General features: G+C 45.1%; 1 protein-coding gene across 1 annotated transcript; it reads right to left on the bottom strand.

Annotated features, from left to right (window-relative positions):
- Window positions 1–7,927: 7,927 nt before the first annotated feature.
- Window positions 7,928–13,568, bottom strand: HSP90AA1 (heat shock protein 90 alpha family class A member 1). The gene is made up of 11 exons (XM_045528789.1): window positions 13,373–13,568; window positions 12,592–12,753; window positions 12,132–12,498; window positions 11,630–11,763; window positions 11,009–11,329; window positions 10,670–10,835; window positions 10,341–10,531; window positions 10,090–10,237; window positions 9,625–9,893; window positions 8,967–9,300; window positions 7,928–8,700 (listed from the first exon to the last, which is right to left on the bottom strand). Exons 2-11 carry the CDS (start codon window positions 12,751–12,753, stop codon window positions 8,591–8,593), a joined length of 2,202 nt encoding a protein of 733 aa, XP_045384745.1. The 5' UTR covers window positions 13,373–13,568; the 3' UTR covers window positions 7,928–8,590.
- Between the last annotated feature and the right edge of the window lie 462 nt (window positions 13,569–14,030).

Raw genomic sequence — 14,030 nt, 5'->3', positions numbered from 1 at the left:
CCTGGTGTGAGCGAAGAATTGGTCCCTGAGGGGTGATTATGGGCAGGGCCTGTCGTTACTCAAGTTAGGGCCACGGTGAATCCCACTCAAGATCAGGTTGGTCCTAGGGTGACACTTATTTAGAAGAGCCAACCAAGGGCCCAGGGACCAGTTGCCGAGGGCACAGGACTGTCACTCCAGACTTACCTCCTGGATGGGATGTCCATTTTGTTCCCAGAGTGATCACTCATGAGTTAGGAAGGAAGGCAGGTGTCCTGCAGTCTGGACCTCTGTGATGGCACAGGTATCTCCACGGCAACCCAGTGTGTGGCGCTGAGGCCCGCAAGACTGGGTGGCATCTCTGGGAAGGGCCCCCCAGGCCCACCCGGGACCGGAGCCCGCAGGCCCTGCTGCTCCCGCCATCCCTTCTCCCTCAGCCTGCTGGCGTGCCGGCCTCTCGCTCCTCCACAGCTTCCACCTGCCGGCCCTGCCCGCCACACTCGCCCCTCCACTCTCGCTGGGCCCCACCCACAGCCAGGGCAGCCTTTGGGAGGATACAGTTTTGCCTCAAAACTTTGGAGGATTCCCCCATATCCCCGGCTGATGTCCAATCCCTTTAACGTGGCCACAAGGCCCCACACTCCCCTCCAGCAGCACACTTGACCGTCCCCCCAGCACTGTCTGGCCTATGGCTGCAGCCCCTCCACCTCCTCTAGTTCCTAATTCAGGGAGGCACCAAGCCACCTCCCCTCCCTGCCACCCACAGCTCTTTCTTCTGCCTGAAATGCTCCCGTCACTCCCACCCTACCTCAGCTGTTTCCTACTTAAACTTTGGGTTTGGCACCCCCTCCAGGAAGCCTTCCTTGACCTTCCAAGTCTTGGTCTGTGCTCCCGCAGCATCCAGACCAGCCTGGGTGGAAGATGTCTATTGATTTCTGGGCTACTCACTGGGCTGTTATCCTCTGGGCCCAGGGACTTGGAGTCCTAAGCCCTACCACAGTGTCTGGCAGAGTAATCACTAAAAAAAAAATGTCTTTTGAATGAATGAGGAACTGACGATTTGAAGCTTCCGCCAATCATGTCAACTACTCACTTTTTTTTTTTTTTAGTAATTTTTAAAGTCAGGAAGAGTGAGTCCTCCACCTTGGTCCTTCTTTTTCAAGATTGTTTGGCTCTTTGGGGTTTCTTGCTTTTCCCTATAAATTTTAGGATCAGCTCGTCAATTTCTACAAAACAATGCCAGCTGGGATTTTCAGAGGAATGGTGTGGAGTCTAGATCCGTCTGGGCAGTATCGCCGTCTTCACGATATCAAGTCTTCCAATATGTGAGCATGGGGCATCTTCCCATCTCAACTTGTCTTTATTTCAACGTTTTACAATTTTCAGTGTACAGTACAAGCCTTACGTTTCTGTTGTTAAATTTATTTTAAGTATTTTATTCTTTTTGATACTTTTCCAAATAGAACTATTAATTTTATTTTCAGATTGTTCATTGTTAGTGTATAGAAATACAATTGGATTTTGTATATTAATCTCGTATCCTAACCCTTGCTGAATTCATTTTTGAGCACTGATAAATTGTGTGTGTGTTTAGAGTCCTTAGGATTTTCTCTATATAAGATCATGTCATCTACAAATAGAGATTTTACTCCTTCCTGTCCCATCAGGATACCTTTTATTTCTTTTTCTTGACCAACTGCCCCTGGCTAGAACCTCCAGTACAGTGTTAAACGGAAATGACAGTGACAAGAATGAACATCCTTGTCTTGTTCACTTACTTGTTTAATTGTGCATTTAATTATAGTACCAAGTACCTGGAGTATGTTTGAGTACAGAGATGTGTTAAGGAAAAGCTGCCCCAAAATATGGTGAAATAAAAATATAAAGGAAAAGCTGAAATACTTATGGATGAACCAATATGATGAAATCCTGGAATTGCCTCAGAATAAGCTGCAGGAAGGAGGGAGGCTGCCCGGGGCATGGACGGCGGGAGCGGCCGTGACCAGCTGGCTGGCCGTTGGGGATGGTGAGGGCTGCACACTATTCTACTTTTTCTTGTCAGAAAGAAACATTTAGTAGGTACTTACGAACAAAAACCGTGTCTCAGGCAGCTCTGAGATAAGACCGTTGATCCCTGCCCTATTTTCTCTACTTTTGTGTACCTCTGAAATTCACATAGTAGAAAATGGGCAGGGCGCGGTGGCTCACGCCTGTAATCCTAGCACTCTGGGAGGCCGAGGCGGGTGGATCGTTTGAGCTCAGGAGTTGGAGACCAGCCTGAGCAAGAGCGAGACACCGTCTCAACTAAAAAAAAAAAAAAATAGAAAGAAATTAGCTGGACAACTAAAAATATATAGAAAAAATTAGCCGGGCATGGTGGCACATGCCTGTAGTCCCAGCTACTCGGGAGGCTGAGGCAGGAGGATCGCTTGAGCCCAGGAGTTTGAGGTTGCTGTGAGCTAGGCTGACGCCACGGCACTCAGTCTAGCCTGGGCAACAGAGCGAGACTCTGCCTAAAAAAAAAAAAAAAGAAAGAAAATGAAAACAGTAAAATAAGAAATATGTAGAACCAAAAAGAAAGAGGAGAATAAAGAGTAGAATACTACGGGAAATAAAAGGCCTGTTGAGGAATTGGAGCTCCCGGCAAGAATGCTGGAGCAGCTGCAGCTGCTGCCGACCAGGTAGAAACACATTTCCCCAACCGGGTCACCGCATGCCCATCTCCCTCCACCCCTACCCACAATGCCAACAGGCCGTTAGGCTGCAAGTGGTTGTTGTGTCCCCTAAATTTCCTTTAATCAAGAACAGTTGTTGTTCATTTTATTTATTTATTTATTTTATTTTATTTCAGACAGAGTCTAGCTCTGTTGCCCAGGCTGGAGTGCCGTGGCGTCGTCGTAATAGCTCACAGCAACCTCAAACTCCTGGGCTCAAGTGATCCTCCTGCCTCAGCCTCCCGAGTAGCTGGGACTACAGGCATGCACCACAATGTCCACCTAATTTTAAATTGTTTTTTTCATAGAGATGCAGTCTTGCTGTGTTGCCCCGGCTGGTCTTGAACTTCTGGCCTCAAGCAATCCTCCCTCCTGAACCTCCCAAAGTGCTAGGATTACAGGTGGGAGCCACTGTGCCTTGCCTGTGTTTCCTATTAATTGAAATTACCAGTATATTCTCCTGTTTTGTGACATTGAGGTATCTTCAAATTTCCCATACTACAGTATTGCAGAAAACATTCTTGTGCATTTCTCCTAGTGCAAGTGGGTAAATCTTTTTCTAGTACATACCAGGAAGTAAGTAGTTCAGGGTAAGTTCTTCAACTTCATTAGATGTGCCAAATTGCTGTCTAGGGTAACTGTATTGATTCACACCTCCACCAGGGGCAGATGGCAATTCCATTTTCCAGGCTCCAGCCAACGTTTGGCATTATCCTACTTAGATTTCTGCCACTTGGATGGGGGTAAGACACATCTCCTTTTGCTCACCTTCCCTTCCCAATCCACAGTGAGGCTGCGCATCTTCTCGTTTGTCTGCTGACCTTTCAGGCTAAGGAAGGAGACAGAAAGCAGAAGCCACAGGATTCAGGGATACCTAGAAGTGGTACAAATCAGTTTTATTAAAAGGAGAAGTAAAAAATAGCATAATTTTCTATATCCACAATGGATGGTATTCAAATATTTAATGCTTTATTGGTTTTCATTCTCACTTGTTTTCTTTTAACTTTATTCTTGAATTTAACAAACAACAATATTTCTTTTTGGACCAGATTTTAAGCCCTGGAATTTCACTGGTCAAGTGTTGAGGCCTTAAAGTGCTTTCATAAGAATACGATGTATGTTCCAAGCAAACAGATACACTTGGCAGACAATATGCTCAGCTTGTTGGCTCTGCAATGACATAATGGAATCTTTGTTCAGATTTTGATGGTGCTATTAATACACCGTGACTCACTAAAAGCCCAGCTTCCTGGAATGTTCTTCCCGGGGAAGCGATGTGATGCTCCCTCCTCTGGAAGAAGAATCTGCAATCACACTTTCAAAGGTTTGAGCAGATCTTCAAGGCTTAGAAAAGGGAACAAAAGCTTCCTAAATTATACAGAATTATGTTAACAAATTGCCATCTCCACAGGAAGAGGAAACACATCAGTTGTATGTACTAGTTATTCATTCAATCCACAAATATGGATCAGTGCCTGCCATGTGCACCGAGCTAGACTCACACCTTCCCTCCTGGGCAGACAGGCAGCAGAGAGAGGGAGACAGACCTGAAACTAACAGTCATTTTATTATGTCGTGTAATGCTACAAAGAAAGGCAGAGGATGCCAAGGGAGTGTACACAGGAACAGATTTCCTGAAGAGAGCGACATACAAACAGGGGCCAGACAACAGACGGATTCAGCCTGGTGCAGAGAACGTGCTTGTCCCAGGTAAGGGATTGCTTATGGGCACAAGGTTGTTTAGGGAAATGATAAAGTTTTGGAAATAGTGGTAATGGTTGCACAACATTGTGAAGGTAGTTAACGCCACTGAATTGTATACTTAAAAATGGTTAAAATGGTAAATTTTATGTTATGTATATTTTACCACAATAAAAGAATACCCAAAAGTAAAAAGAAAAAAAACAAAAAGAACTTTCCAGGCAGAGGAGCTCTGATGCAAGGTCTTGTCCGTTGAGTTGTCCAGCCTTGAGTATCCCGCCTAACTTCTGTGGACACCCCCACCTCATGAGGCAGCTGGGAGGCCAAAGGTGATGAAAAGCCCAGACACTTGTTTCCTGCTGCCAGTCATGCTTTGAATGGAGTCTTTCGATGCGGCATCTGGTGCCAAGAGGCAGGGTCCTCGGATAATCCATTTGGAAACGGGGTCTGTGGCACCACCTCTTACTTGTGTGGCCACTCTGAGCTTCAGTTTCCTCATCAAAAGAGATTGATAATAATACCTTCGTCATAAGATTCTAAACTCAAATGAGATCCCATAACCACCATTGTTGAAGCTGGCTGATGGACATGTGTTGGTTTATAAAACAATTCCTTCTACTCTGAGTGTGTGCAGTACAATATACATAAAATTTACCATTTTCTGAAATAGCATCACTTCTATAGAAAAATCTATTGAAAAATTTATAGCTTTTACCATTTTTAAATGTATAGTTCAGTCGTAAATACATTCACATTGTTGCCTCCTAAGTAGCCAGGACTACAGGGACACACTGCCACACATGGCTAATTTTAAAATTTTTTTGTAGGGACGGCATCTCGCTATGTTGCCCAGGCTGGTTTCAAACTTGTCTCCAAGTGATCCTCCCATCTTGGCCTCCCAAAGTGCTGGGATTACAGGAGTGAGCCACTGTGCATGGCGAATGTTAATCATATATATGGCTGTGCTGTCACCACCTCATCTAGTTTTCCAGCACTTCCATTGCTCCCCCTAGTTCCCCACTCTCCCACCCCCAGCAACAACTGACCTGCTTTTTGTTGTAGTTTTGCTTTTCCTAGAAATTTCATAAAAATGAAATCACACAGTATGTAGCCTTTTCCATCTGCCTTGTTTTCACTTAGGCTTTTGAGTCGCAACATTTTAACACATATCTCCCCATTTATCAAAGTCTTTAATTTCAGCAAGGTTCTCAGTATACAGGTTTGCAAAATCTTTCACAAAATTTCTATTTTGTATGCTATTGGGAATGAATTTTTTAAAATTTAGCTAATGATTATTCATTGCTAACGAATTCAACTGGCTTTTTGTATATCGATCTCCTATGACTACTAAAATCACTTATGCTAGTACTGTTTCCGCAGATTCCTTACTGATTTCACCACACGAACAACCATGTCATCTATGAATAGTCTTTACCCTTTCTGGTCTGGAAATCTGTTTTGCACTCACCACCCTTTGGCAGGATGGGATGCGATTATGGAAGGCTCAAAGCAACACAACTTTGATGCAGTGTAAGGCAAGGACCCTGAGCCTTTGAGTAGTGGAAGGGCATTATCAGCATGGCACTTATCTGGCTCAACTTCTCACCCACTGGACTGGGCTTCTCCTTGGTGGTCCAGTCTCTAGCACAGGGTTGCTGGGTCACAGTTCCAGATGCACAGCTAAGCACCCACCTATTTGCCAGGAATGCTTTCCCAGTAACTCTAGGAGGATGAGTTCATTTGGGAGATCATTTATACCCAGGTCAAGTAGGATTCCCTCAAATGCCCTTTTATCTGAACAAAAGCTTAGTTTTAATAGTCTCTTACTAAAAGTGGAGGTGGGGGTAACATTTTGCCCTTACCAGTCACTTCCTAGTTCAGTGTTGCAAACCTCAGCTAACATCGTCCAGTAGGCATTTTGGCAAAACAGATGGGCACTGCAGTTAAGTTTGGATTCAACAACTAAGACTTCAATTTAAGTAATTTCTGTTATGTTGTATACAGGAAAAAAAAATTCAGGATTTTGAGGATTAAATGTGATTGCCATTTGCTGAGCACTTACTACCTTCTCACTAAGACCAAGCCCTCTCTCCCTGCCTCCACACTCCCTACCAGTAAGTCAATGCCACATATTCAAGCTCTTGTGGCTTTAGGCTTGGGGTCCAAATCCTATATACTATACGTATCAGAAGTTTTCTTTCAGGATTGAGGACTTCCATTTAGCCATTACCATCCCCAGCTCAGAGAAAACAATTACACTCTTGTGCCATTTTCCCCATCTTCTAAGACCCATGCCCTCTCCCCTCCAGCTCAAGTTACTCTCTTCTGTGGCCACTGGCTATTAGCAAGCCCAATGAACCAGAGTTATGATTAAGTAGAGATCTAAGGTAGCATGGCTTTAAGTAGATGTAGTCAAGAATTTTGAAAAGCCTTAAGACCAAGGAATTTTTCTCAACTCGGGGAAAACGGGTGAAAAAAAAAAGACCAAGGAATTAGGGCCAGGTGTGGGGGCTCATGCCTGTAATCCTAGCACTCAGGGAGGCTGAGGTGGGAGGATCACTTGAGGTCCAGAGTTCAAGACCAGCCTGAGCAAGAGTGAGACGCCTGTCTCTACTAAAAATAGAAATTGGCTGGTCAACTATCAAGAGTGGGACACCTGTCTCTACTAAAAATAGAAATTGGCTGGTCAACATTTTATAAAAAATAGAAAAAATTAGCTGGGCCTGGTGGCACACGCCTGTAGTCCCAGCTACTCGGGAGGCTGAGGCAGGAGGATCCCTTGAGCCCAGGAAATTTGAGGTTGCTGTGAGCTAAGATGATGCCACAACACTCTAGCCCAGGCAACAGAATGAGACTGTTTCCAAAAAAAAAAAAAAAAAAAGAGAAAGAAAAACCAAGGAATTAAGAGGCAACATTTAGAGCATAAGGTGTTTTAACAAAATCAGAAAGCTTGTGAGGCTGGGTGCAGTAGCTTGTATCTATAATCCTAGCACTCTGGGAGGCAGAGGCTGGAGGACTGCTTGAGGTTGGAAGTTCAAGACCAAGACCCCACTTCTACAAAGAAACAGAAAAATCAGCTGAACTTGGTGGTGGGTACCTGTAGTCCCAGGTACTTGGGAGGCTGAGGCAGGGGATTCTCTTGAGCCCAGGAGTTTGAGGTTGCAGTGAACTATGATCCATGCCACTATACTCTACCTGGGACAACATAGCAAGACCCTGCCCACCCCACCCCCCCGCCCCAATACTTTGGAATTGATAGCCCTAAGGAGACAGCACACACGTTAGGATCTCCAATACATGCATACAGGTAACTCATGTTGTCTGTGTTCCATTCTCTTCCTATCCGCCATCTGAGTGCACCCTGGAAGATCATGTTGAGACTTGCGGTGGGGGGAAGACTCAGGGCAGCCAGTGTTAGCCATCTTCCTCCTGGGCTTAAAGACCCTTCTATCTGCTAGCACCTAATACTTTTTACATTCTGGGGCCAACTGTCATCTGGCAAATCCCCACTGCTCAAAGACGACACTTTCACACAACTTTTTAACTTATCTGTATTTGTGACTCAGGCACTACATTTCCATTCACAAGCCTTACTTTTCAAAACAGCTTTACAACACGTATGGGTAGGGCTTATAATTTTGCTCCTTTAAACAATACTTTTTCTTTGGAAAACAAGCCCCGTGTAGAGTTTCATCAAGTTGTTTCACTTTAAACATACTTATTTCTAGAGGACTAAGTAGTACATGCAGAAACTACAAGGAGATGAAAAGTTTAAAAAGTAGAGTCTAGAAGATGAACTCAAGTCATTTTAACAAATACTTTTCTTCTAAACATCAAGATATATCTTGGAATACTTGGTGACAAAAGATTTGGTCTACTAAGGAATCTGGCTTGATAGCTTAAACACTCTAGGCCACAAAGTTAACAGAGATTAGATACACCTTACAACATTTTACCTCAATCTGTTAAAATAAACCAATGTGAAACCAGAAAAGCATTACTAGTTCTGCTTTAGTGCCTAAAGTATCACAGTATTACACTCAGAAGTAGAAAGAAATCTTATCTTCCCCTTAAAGTAGCTACTGTCATGCCATACAGATTTTTTTAAATGTTAAAAATAAAGAAAATTCTTGGAAATATATTATCAGGGGGAATGAAGTATTGAACACGTATACAAGTCATTCTTCAGGGAGAGCTTAGTCTACTTCTTCCATGCGTGACGTGTCATCATCTCCTTCAAGAGGTGGCATTTCTTCAGTTACAGCAGCATTGGTGTCGTCAGCAGTAGGGTCATCTTCATCAATACCTTTTTTGGAAATAAAACATTAGAAAGATTTCTTAAAGCCAGCTAATTAGTGTAATACTGCTGTTCTATGCCCACTTTCAAGACCACGCATTACAGCTCTTAGAGGCTAAGTGAAGACCCACTCATCCCTATGAAAATGGGACTTGTTAACACATGTTCCCCAAGCAGGCCAAGACAGTCCAAATTTGAGTAGCTAGAAGTTAATCACCGTTTGCGTTATCACGTGTTTCTCTTCCGTATTAACATAATATAGTACAAAAGCTTACCCAGACCAAGTTTGATCATCCTGTAGATCCTGTTAGCATGTGTCTGGGGATCTTCCAGACTGAAGCCAGAAGACAGGAGTGCGGTTTCGTAAAGCAAGATGACCAGATCCTTCACAGACTTGTCGTTCTTGTCAGCCTCTGCCTTTTGCCTTAAGGTCTCGATAATGGAATGGTCAGGGTTTATCTCCAGGTGTTTCTTCGCTGCCATGTAACCCATCGTCGAGTTGTCTCTTAGGGCTTGAGCTTTCATAATTCTTTCCATGTTTGCCGTCCAGCCATATGTGCTTGTGACAATGCAGCACGGGGAGGTCACCAATCGGTTTGACACAACCACCTGTAATCAAAGAATTAAATGATGACTAGGAGCCTAGAAATACCCCATTATTTTAAGCTCTCGGCTTTCATTGTGAAATGAAATCTAAGGAACCCAAATATCTACAGATCAGAAATAATATTTATACATTTAGGGATCCAGAGAGCCACCACTAAATGCACGGGCTAAAATTTGTTTTACATACAAAACAGTTATGTTTTATCTGTTAAGAATGTATGTTGGTTTTGTAAGAGAACTTACAAGGAAAAGGCTTGTGTGTGGTTAAGTCTGAAGAACACTTTAGAAGTGTCAATCAAGAAATGTAGATAAATGTATTCCACATACCTTTTCAACTTTTTTCTCCAAAATGTCTTTCATGATTTTGCAAAGGTTTTCAAACTTTGTTTTCTTCTCTTCCTGTTTCTTTTTCTCTTCTTCATCTTCTGGAAGTTCTAAGCCTTCTTTGGTGACTGACACTAAAGTTTTCCCCTCAAATTCCTTCAGCTGCTGGACACAGTACTCATCGATTGGCTCAATCATATAGATCACTTCTAAGCCATGCTTCCGAAGTCGTTCCACGAAGGCCGAGTTAGCTACCTGGTCCTTGGTCTCACCTGAAAGATTATTTTTAGACCTTTAACAGTCAGTGGCTACTTCCTCTACACTTCATCTAGCTTTTCTTACCAATCGAATACTTAAGAATGACCCATATTACATAGTTTACTCACATTAAGTATCTTGCCTAGACCACACCCACTGCCCCCTGTACAAAACAGCAAAGTGATATAATTGTAACATACTGTCTGTTACCTGTGATATAGTAGATATGTTTCTGGTTTTCCTTCATTCTGGTGCAATAGTCCTTGAGAGAAACCATCTCATCACCAGAAGCAGATGTGTAGTATCGTAACAGCTCTGAAAGCTTCTTCCGATTTTGAGAGTCTTCATGTATTCCAAGCTGAAACAAAACATGAGCTTTAAAGACTTTGGGCATTAAAAATATCCTTTAAAATGAGGCCAGTTTGGAAACTACTAATGGTCAAATATATATTTACACCAACCTTTATGTTTTTAGAGAACTGCTCATAAAACTTTTTGTAGTTCTCTTTGTCTTCTGCCAATTCGGTGAACAGCTCTAAGCACTTTTTGACCAAATTCTTTCTGATAACTTTCAAAATTTTGCTTTGCTGCAACATCTCACGGGAAATATTTAGAGGGAGATCCTCAGAGTCCACCACTCCTCTAATGAAATCTGAAAAAAACAAAGAATGCATGTAGTTATTCCAAGGACTAAACTAAGATGTAAAACCGAAAACAGGAAAAAACCCGGAGGTGATAAGAGGATTTCCTTTAACCAGTGACAATGACTTTTCTTCCTATCTATACTTACTCAAGTATTCAGGGATTAGCTCCTCACAGTTATCCATGATGAAAACTCTGCGCACATACAACTTAATGTTGTTCTTTTTCTTTCTGTTTTCAAATAGGTCGAAAGGAGCACGTCTTGGGACAAAAAGAAGAGCTCTGAATTCCAACTGTCCTTCAACTGAAAAGTGCTGTAATAAAACAAAGAGTCAATGGACACTGCTGACGGTTTTCACTGAAAGCTACTTAACCTGATAAATAACACCTGCACCTATGTAACTTATAGCGTTTGGGATAGGTAAAGAGGAGTGGAGAAAACTGACAGTAAGACTATCTATAAATGAAGCACCCAGTAGTTACTCACCTTCACTGCCAAATGATCTTCCCAGTCATTGGTCAAGCTCTTATAGAATTCTCCATACTCTTCGTTAGTAATATCATCAGGATTTCTGGTCCAAATAGGCTTTGTTTTGTTGAGCTCTTCTTGATCAATGTACTTTTCCTTTATCTTCTTCTTCTTCTTCTTGTCACCATCCTTCTTTTCTTCTTCCTCTTCATCAGAACCAACATCTTCTATTTCTGGCTTGTCATCAGATTCCTTTTCTTCTTTTTCTTTCTCCTCCTCCTTGTCTTCCTTTTCTTCAGCCTCATCATCGCTGACTTCTTTATCACGTTCCTTCTCCACCTTCAAAAAAAAGATGTGAAATCATGTCACCTCCGCATTCTAGAACTAAAAGGCTGAAAAGAGTGACACACTTACTCCAAAGTCTAAATTAGCCATAAAGCTTGTCCTCAATATTTAATACATCTACTACTTAATAGCTTTAGGTACTTTTACATAGTAAGCAGAACTTAAGTTCCAAAGAGGCCTCAGCCTACTCTTGTATAAAGTTTGTGTCCTTTCCTTAACAGATCTAAAGATTAAGTATTTATTTATCTACATAAGGAACAATACAATTTACTCTGCAGTTATGTGGAAACTTACAAACAGGGTAATGGGATAGCCAATAAACTGAGAATGTTTCTTCACGATCTCCTTTATTCTTCTTTCCTCCAAGTACTCAGTTTGGTCTTCTTTCAGATGGAGAATAACCTTTGTTCCACGACCCATAGGTTCACCTGAAATAGAAATGGACTCCATTTTAAATCTCAATGGCCAAATCAAGCCGTAAAAAAACAAAAACAAAAACAAAAAACAAAAACGAATTTAGCTCAACGTCATACCTAACCCCCTAGGAACAAGTCTACGAAGTCATATTTACATTATAGATGGCAAGGCTCCCACAGCAAGTCTAAATGCCGTAAGATACATAACCCCCACGTCATGCTGTTACATTACACACTAAATCACAGTGCTCACTAGCTTGTTCCCGACTTGTTGGGCAAACACAAGTTGTGTCTCACATCATCTTCAGAGATCCAGTGTTTGCAGCACCCCACCTTCTAATGACTGCCTTAACCAGCACATTTTTGTGTATGTTGCCTACCTGTGTCTGTTCTAACTGTAAATGATCCCCCTGCTGAAGACTCCCAGGCATACTGCTCATCATCGTTATGTTTGGTGATCACAGTTACTTTCTCGGCAACCAAATACGCAGAATAAAAACCAACGCCGAACTGGCCAATCATAGATATGTCTGCACCAGCCTGCAAAGCTTCCATGAACGCTTTGGTCCCAGACTTGGCGATAGTACCAAGGTTATTGATCAAATCGGCCTTGGTCATTCCAATCCCAGTATCCACAATAGTGAGGGTTCGATCTTGTTTGTTTGGTATCAGATTAATGTGCAGCTCTTTCCCAGAGTCTAGTTTACTGGGATCTGTCAAGCTTTCGTATCTGATTTTGTCCAAAGCCTATTAACGAAAGATAAAAATTGTCAAGCACCCAGCCCCAAGCTGAACTTCGTAATAAAACCAAAACCAATTTTCAATTAATAGGAGACTTACATCCGATGAGTTCGAAATGAGCTCCCTCAGAAAAATCTCTTTGTTTGAGTAGAAAGTGTTGATGATCAATGACATCAGCTGGGCAATTTCTGCCTGAAAGGCAAACGTCTCAACCTCCTCCTCCTCCATCGGTTGGTCTTGGGTCTGGGTTTCCTCGGGCATCTGGAGGGGACACCGTGCCAGTTTACAGACTGCAGTGTGTCTACAGCGGCACTACGGGATCCTGCCGCGTTCTCCTAGTATTTTTAGAGCCGCATTGTGGAGATGTGCAAAATTTAAGTAAACCGAAAATAGAAACCGGCTGACAAAGGGATGACCTCATTTCGAAACGCGGTAATTACGAGCAGCGTGTGCACGCTCCGAGGCCGTTCCGACCGGAGCGACTCAGCCCCGCGCCGTCCGTTGCGGCCGCCCCGCCCGCGCGGCCCTGGCGGCGCCATGGCGGCCTCCCCCGCACGCCCCCCGGGCGGGCCGCGGCTGGGAGCGGCGCTTCCCCGGGCCAGGCACCGAGCAGGCCGGCAGCGCCCCTCGCGTCCGGCCCCTCCTGCCCCGTCGCTTCTCCAGAACATTCCGGCAGACCTCAGGCCCTCCGGCCCGTTCCGAAGGGCGGCGCGCAGAGGCCGCAACAGGCCCGAAGCCCCCGGAGTAGAAACCACGGCCGCGGCGGCCGAGCGAGGTTCAAGGAGCCGGCCCCGAGCCCTCTGCCCCGAGCCCTCTGCCCCGCTCTGCGGCCACCCCGGGGGCCCTCTTGCCCCCCAGAACCCCCTAGACGCCCCCTCACCTTGGCTAACGGACCGCACGGGCTCCACACCGCAGCAGCACCAGGACGCTGGGGCAACTGGCGCTCCGCCCCCCGAGCCTCCCTTATATAGCAGCGGGCCCGCCCAGCGCGCGGAGCTTTTTCCAGAAGCCTCCCGAACCTTCCGGAAGAACCCTCCCCAACCGCCGCCGCGGCCGCGCGCCTGCGCCTGCGCTCTGGCCGCGGTCCGCTCCGCCCCAGGCGCGCGCAGGCCCCGCACGGGGAACGGCCAGGGCGCCCCTCCCCCAACAGCCTCCGCGCGTCCCCGCGCCGGCCTCAGTGCGCCTGCGCAGCCCGGAACTCTCGGGAAGATCTCGGCGCCTTCCGGGGCCGCCACTCCCAGTCTTCCGCTTGCGCCCCACAGTCCGCACCCCGCACGCGCAGGGCGCTGGTGGTGAGGGTCGAGTAGTGAATTCTCATGCTCGGATATTTGTGAAATTTTAATTCTTAAAGAGTGTCCTCGGATTGTGGAAGCCTGGGTGCCCCAACGGCAGGGCCGCGGGTGTGGGCCAGGCCGGCCGGAGGAGCGCCCGGCGCCCTCTTCCCACCCGGTGCCCGGGGGAGGTGCCGTGATGCACCTCGAGAGGCGCGAGTTCGCCGCCGCCGGTCGCAACCCGGGGCTTTCTCCCTGCCTGGGTTC

Source organism: Lemur catta, chromosome 1 (assembly GCF_020740605.2).
Source record: "Lemur catta isolate mLemCat1 chromosome 1, mLemCat1.pri, whole genome shotgun sequence".
Lineage (NCBI taxonomy): Eukaryota > Metazoa > Chordata > Mammalia > Primates > Lemuridae > Lemur > Lemur catta.
The sequence above is the reverse complement of the archived record's forward strand: the minus strand, read 5'-3'. Positions and strand labels throughout refer to the sequence as shown.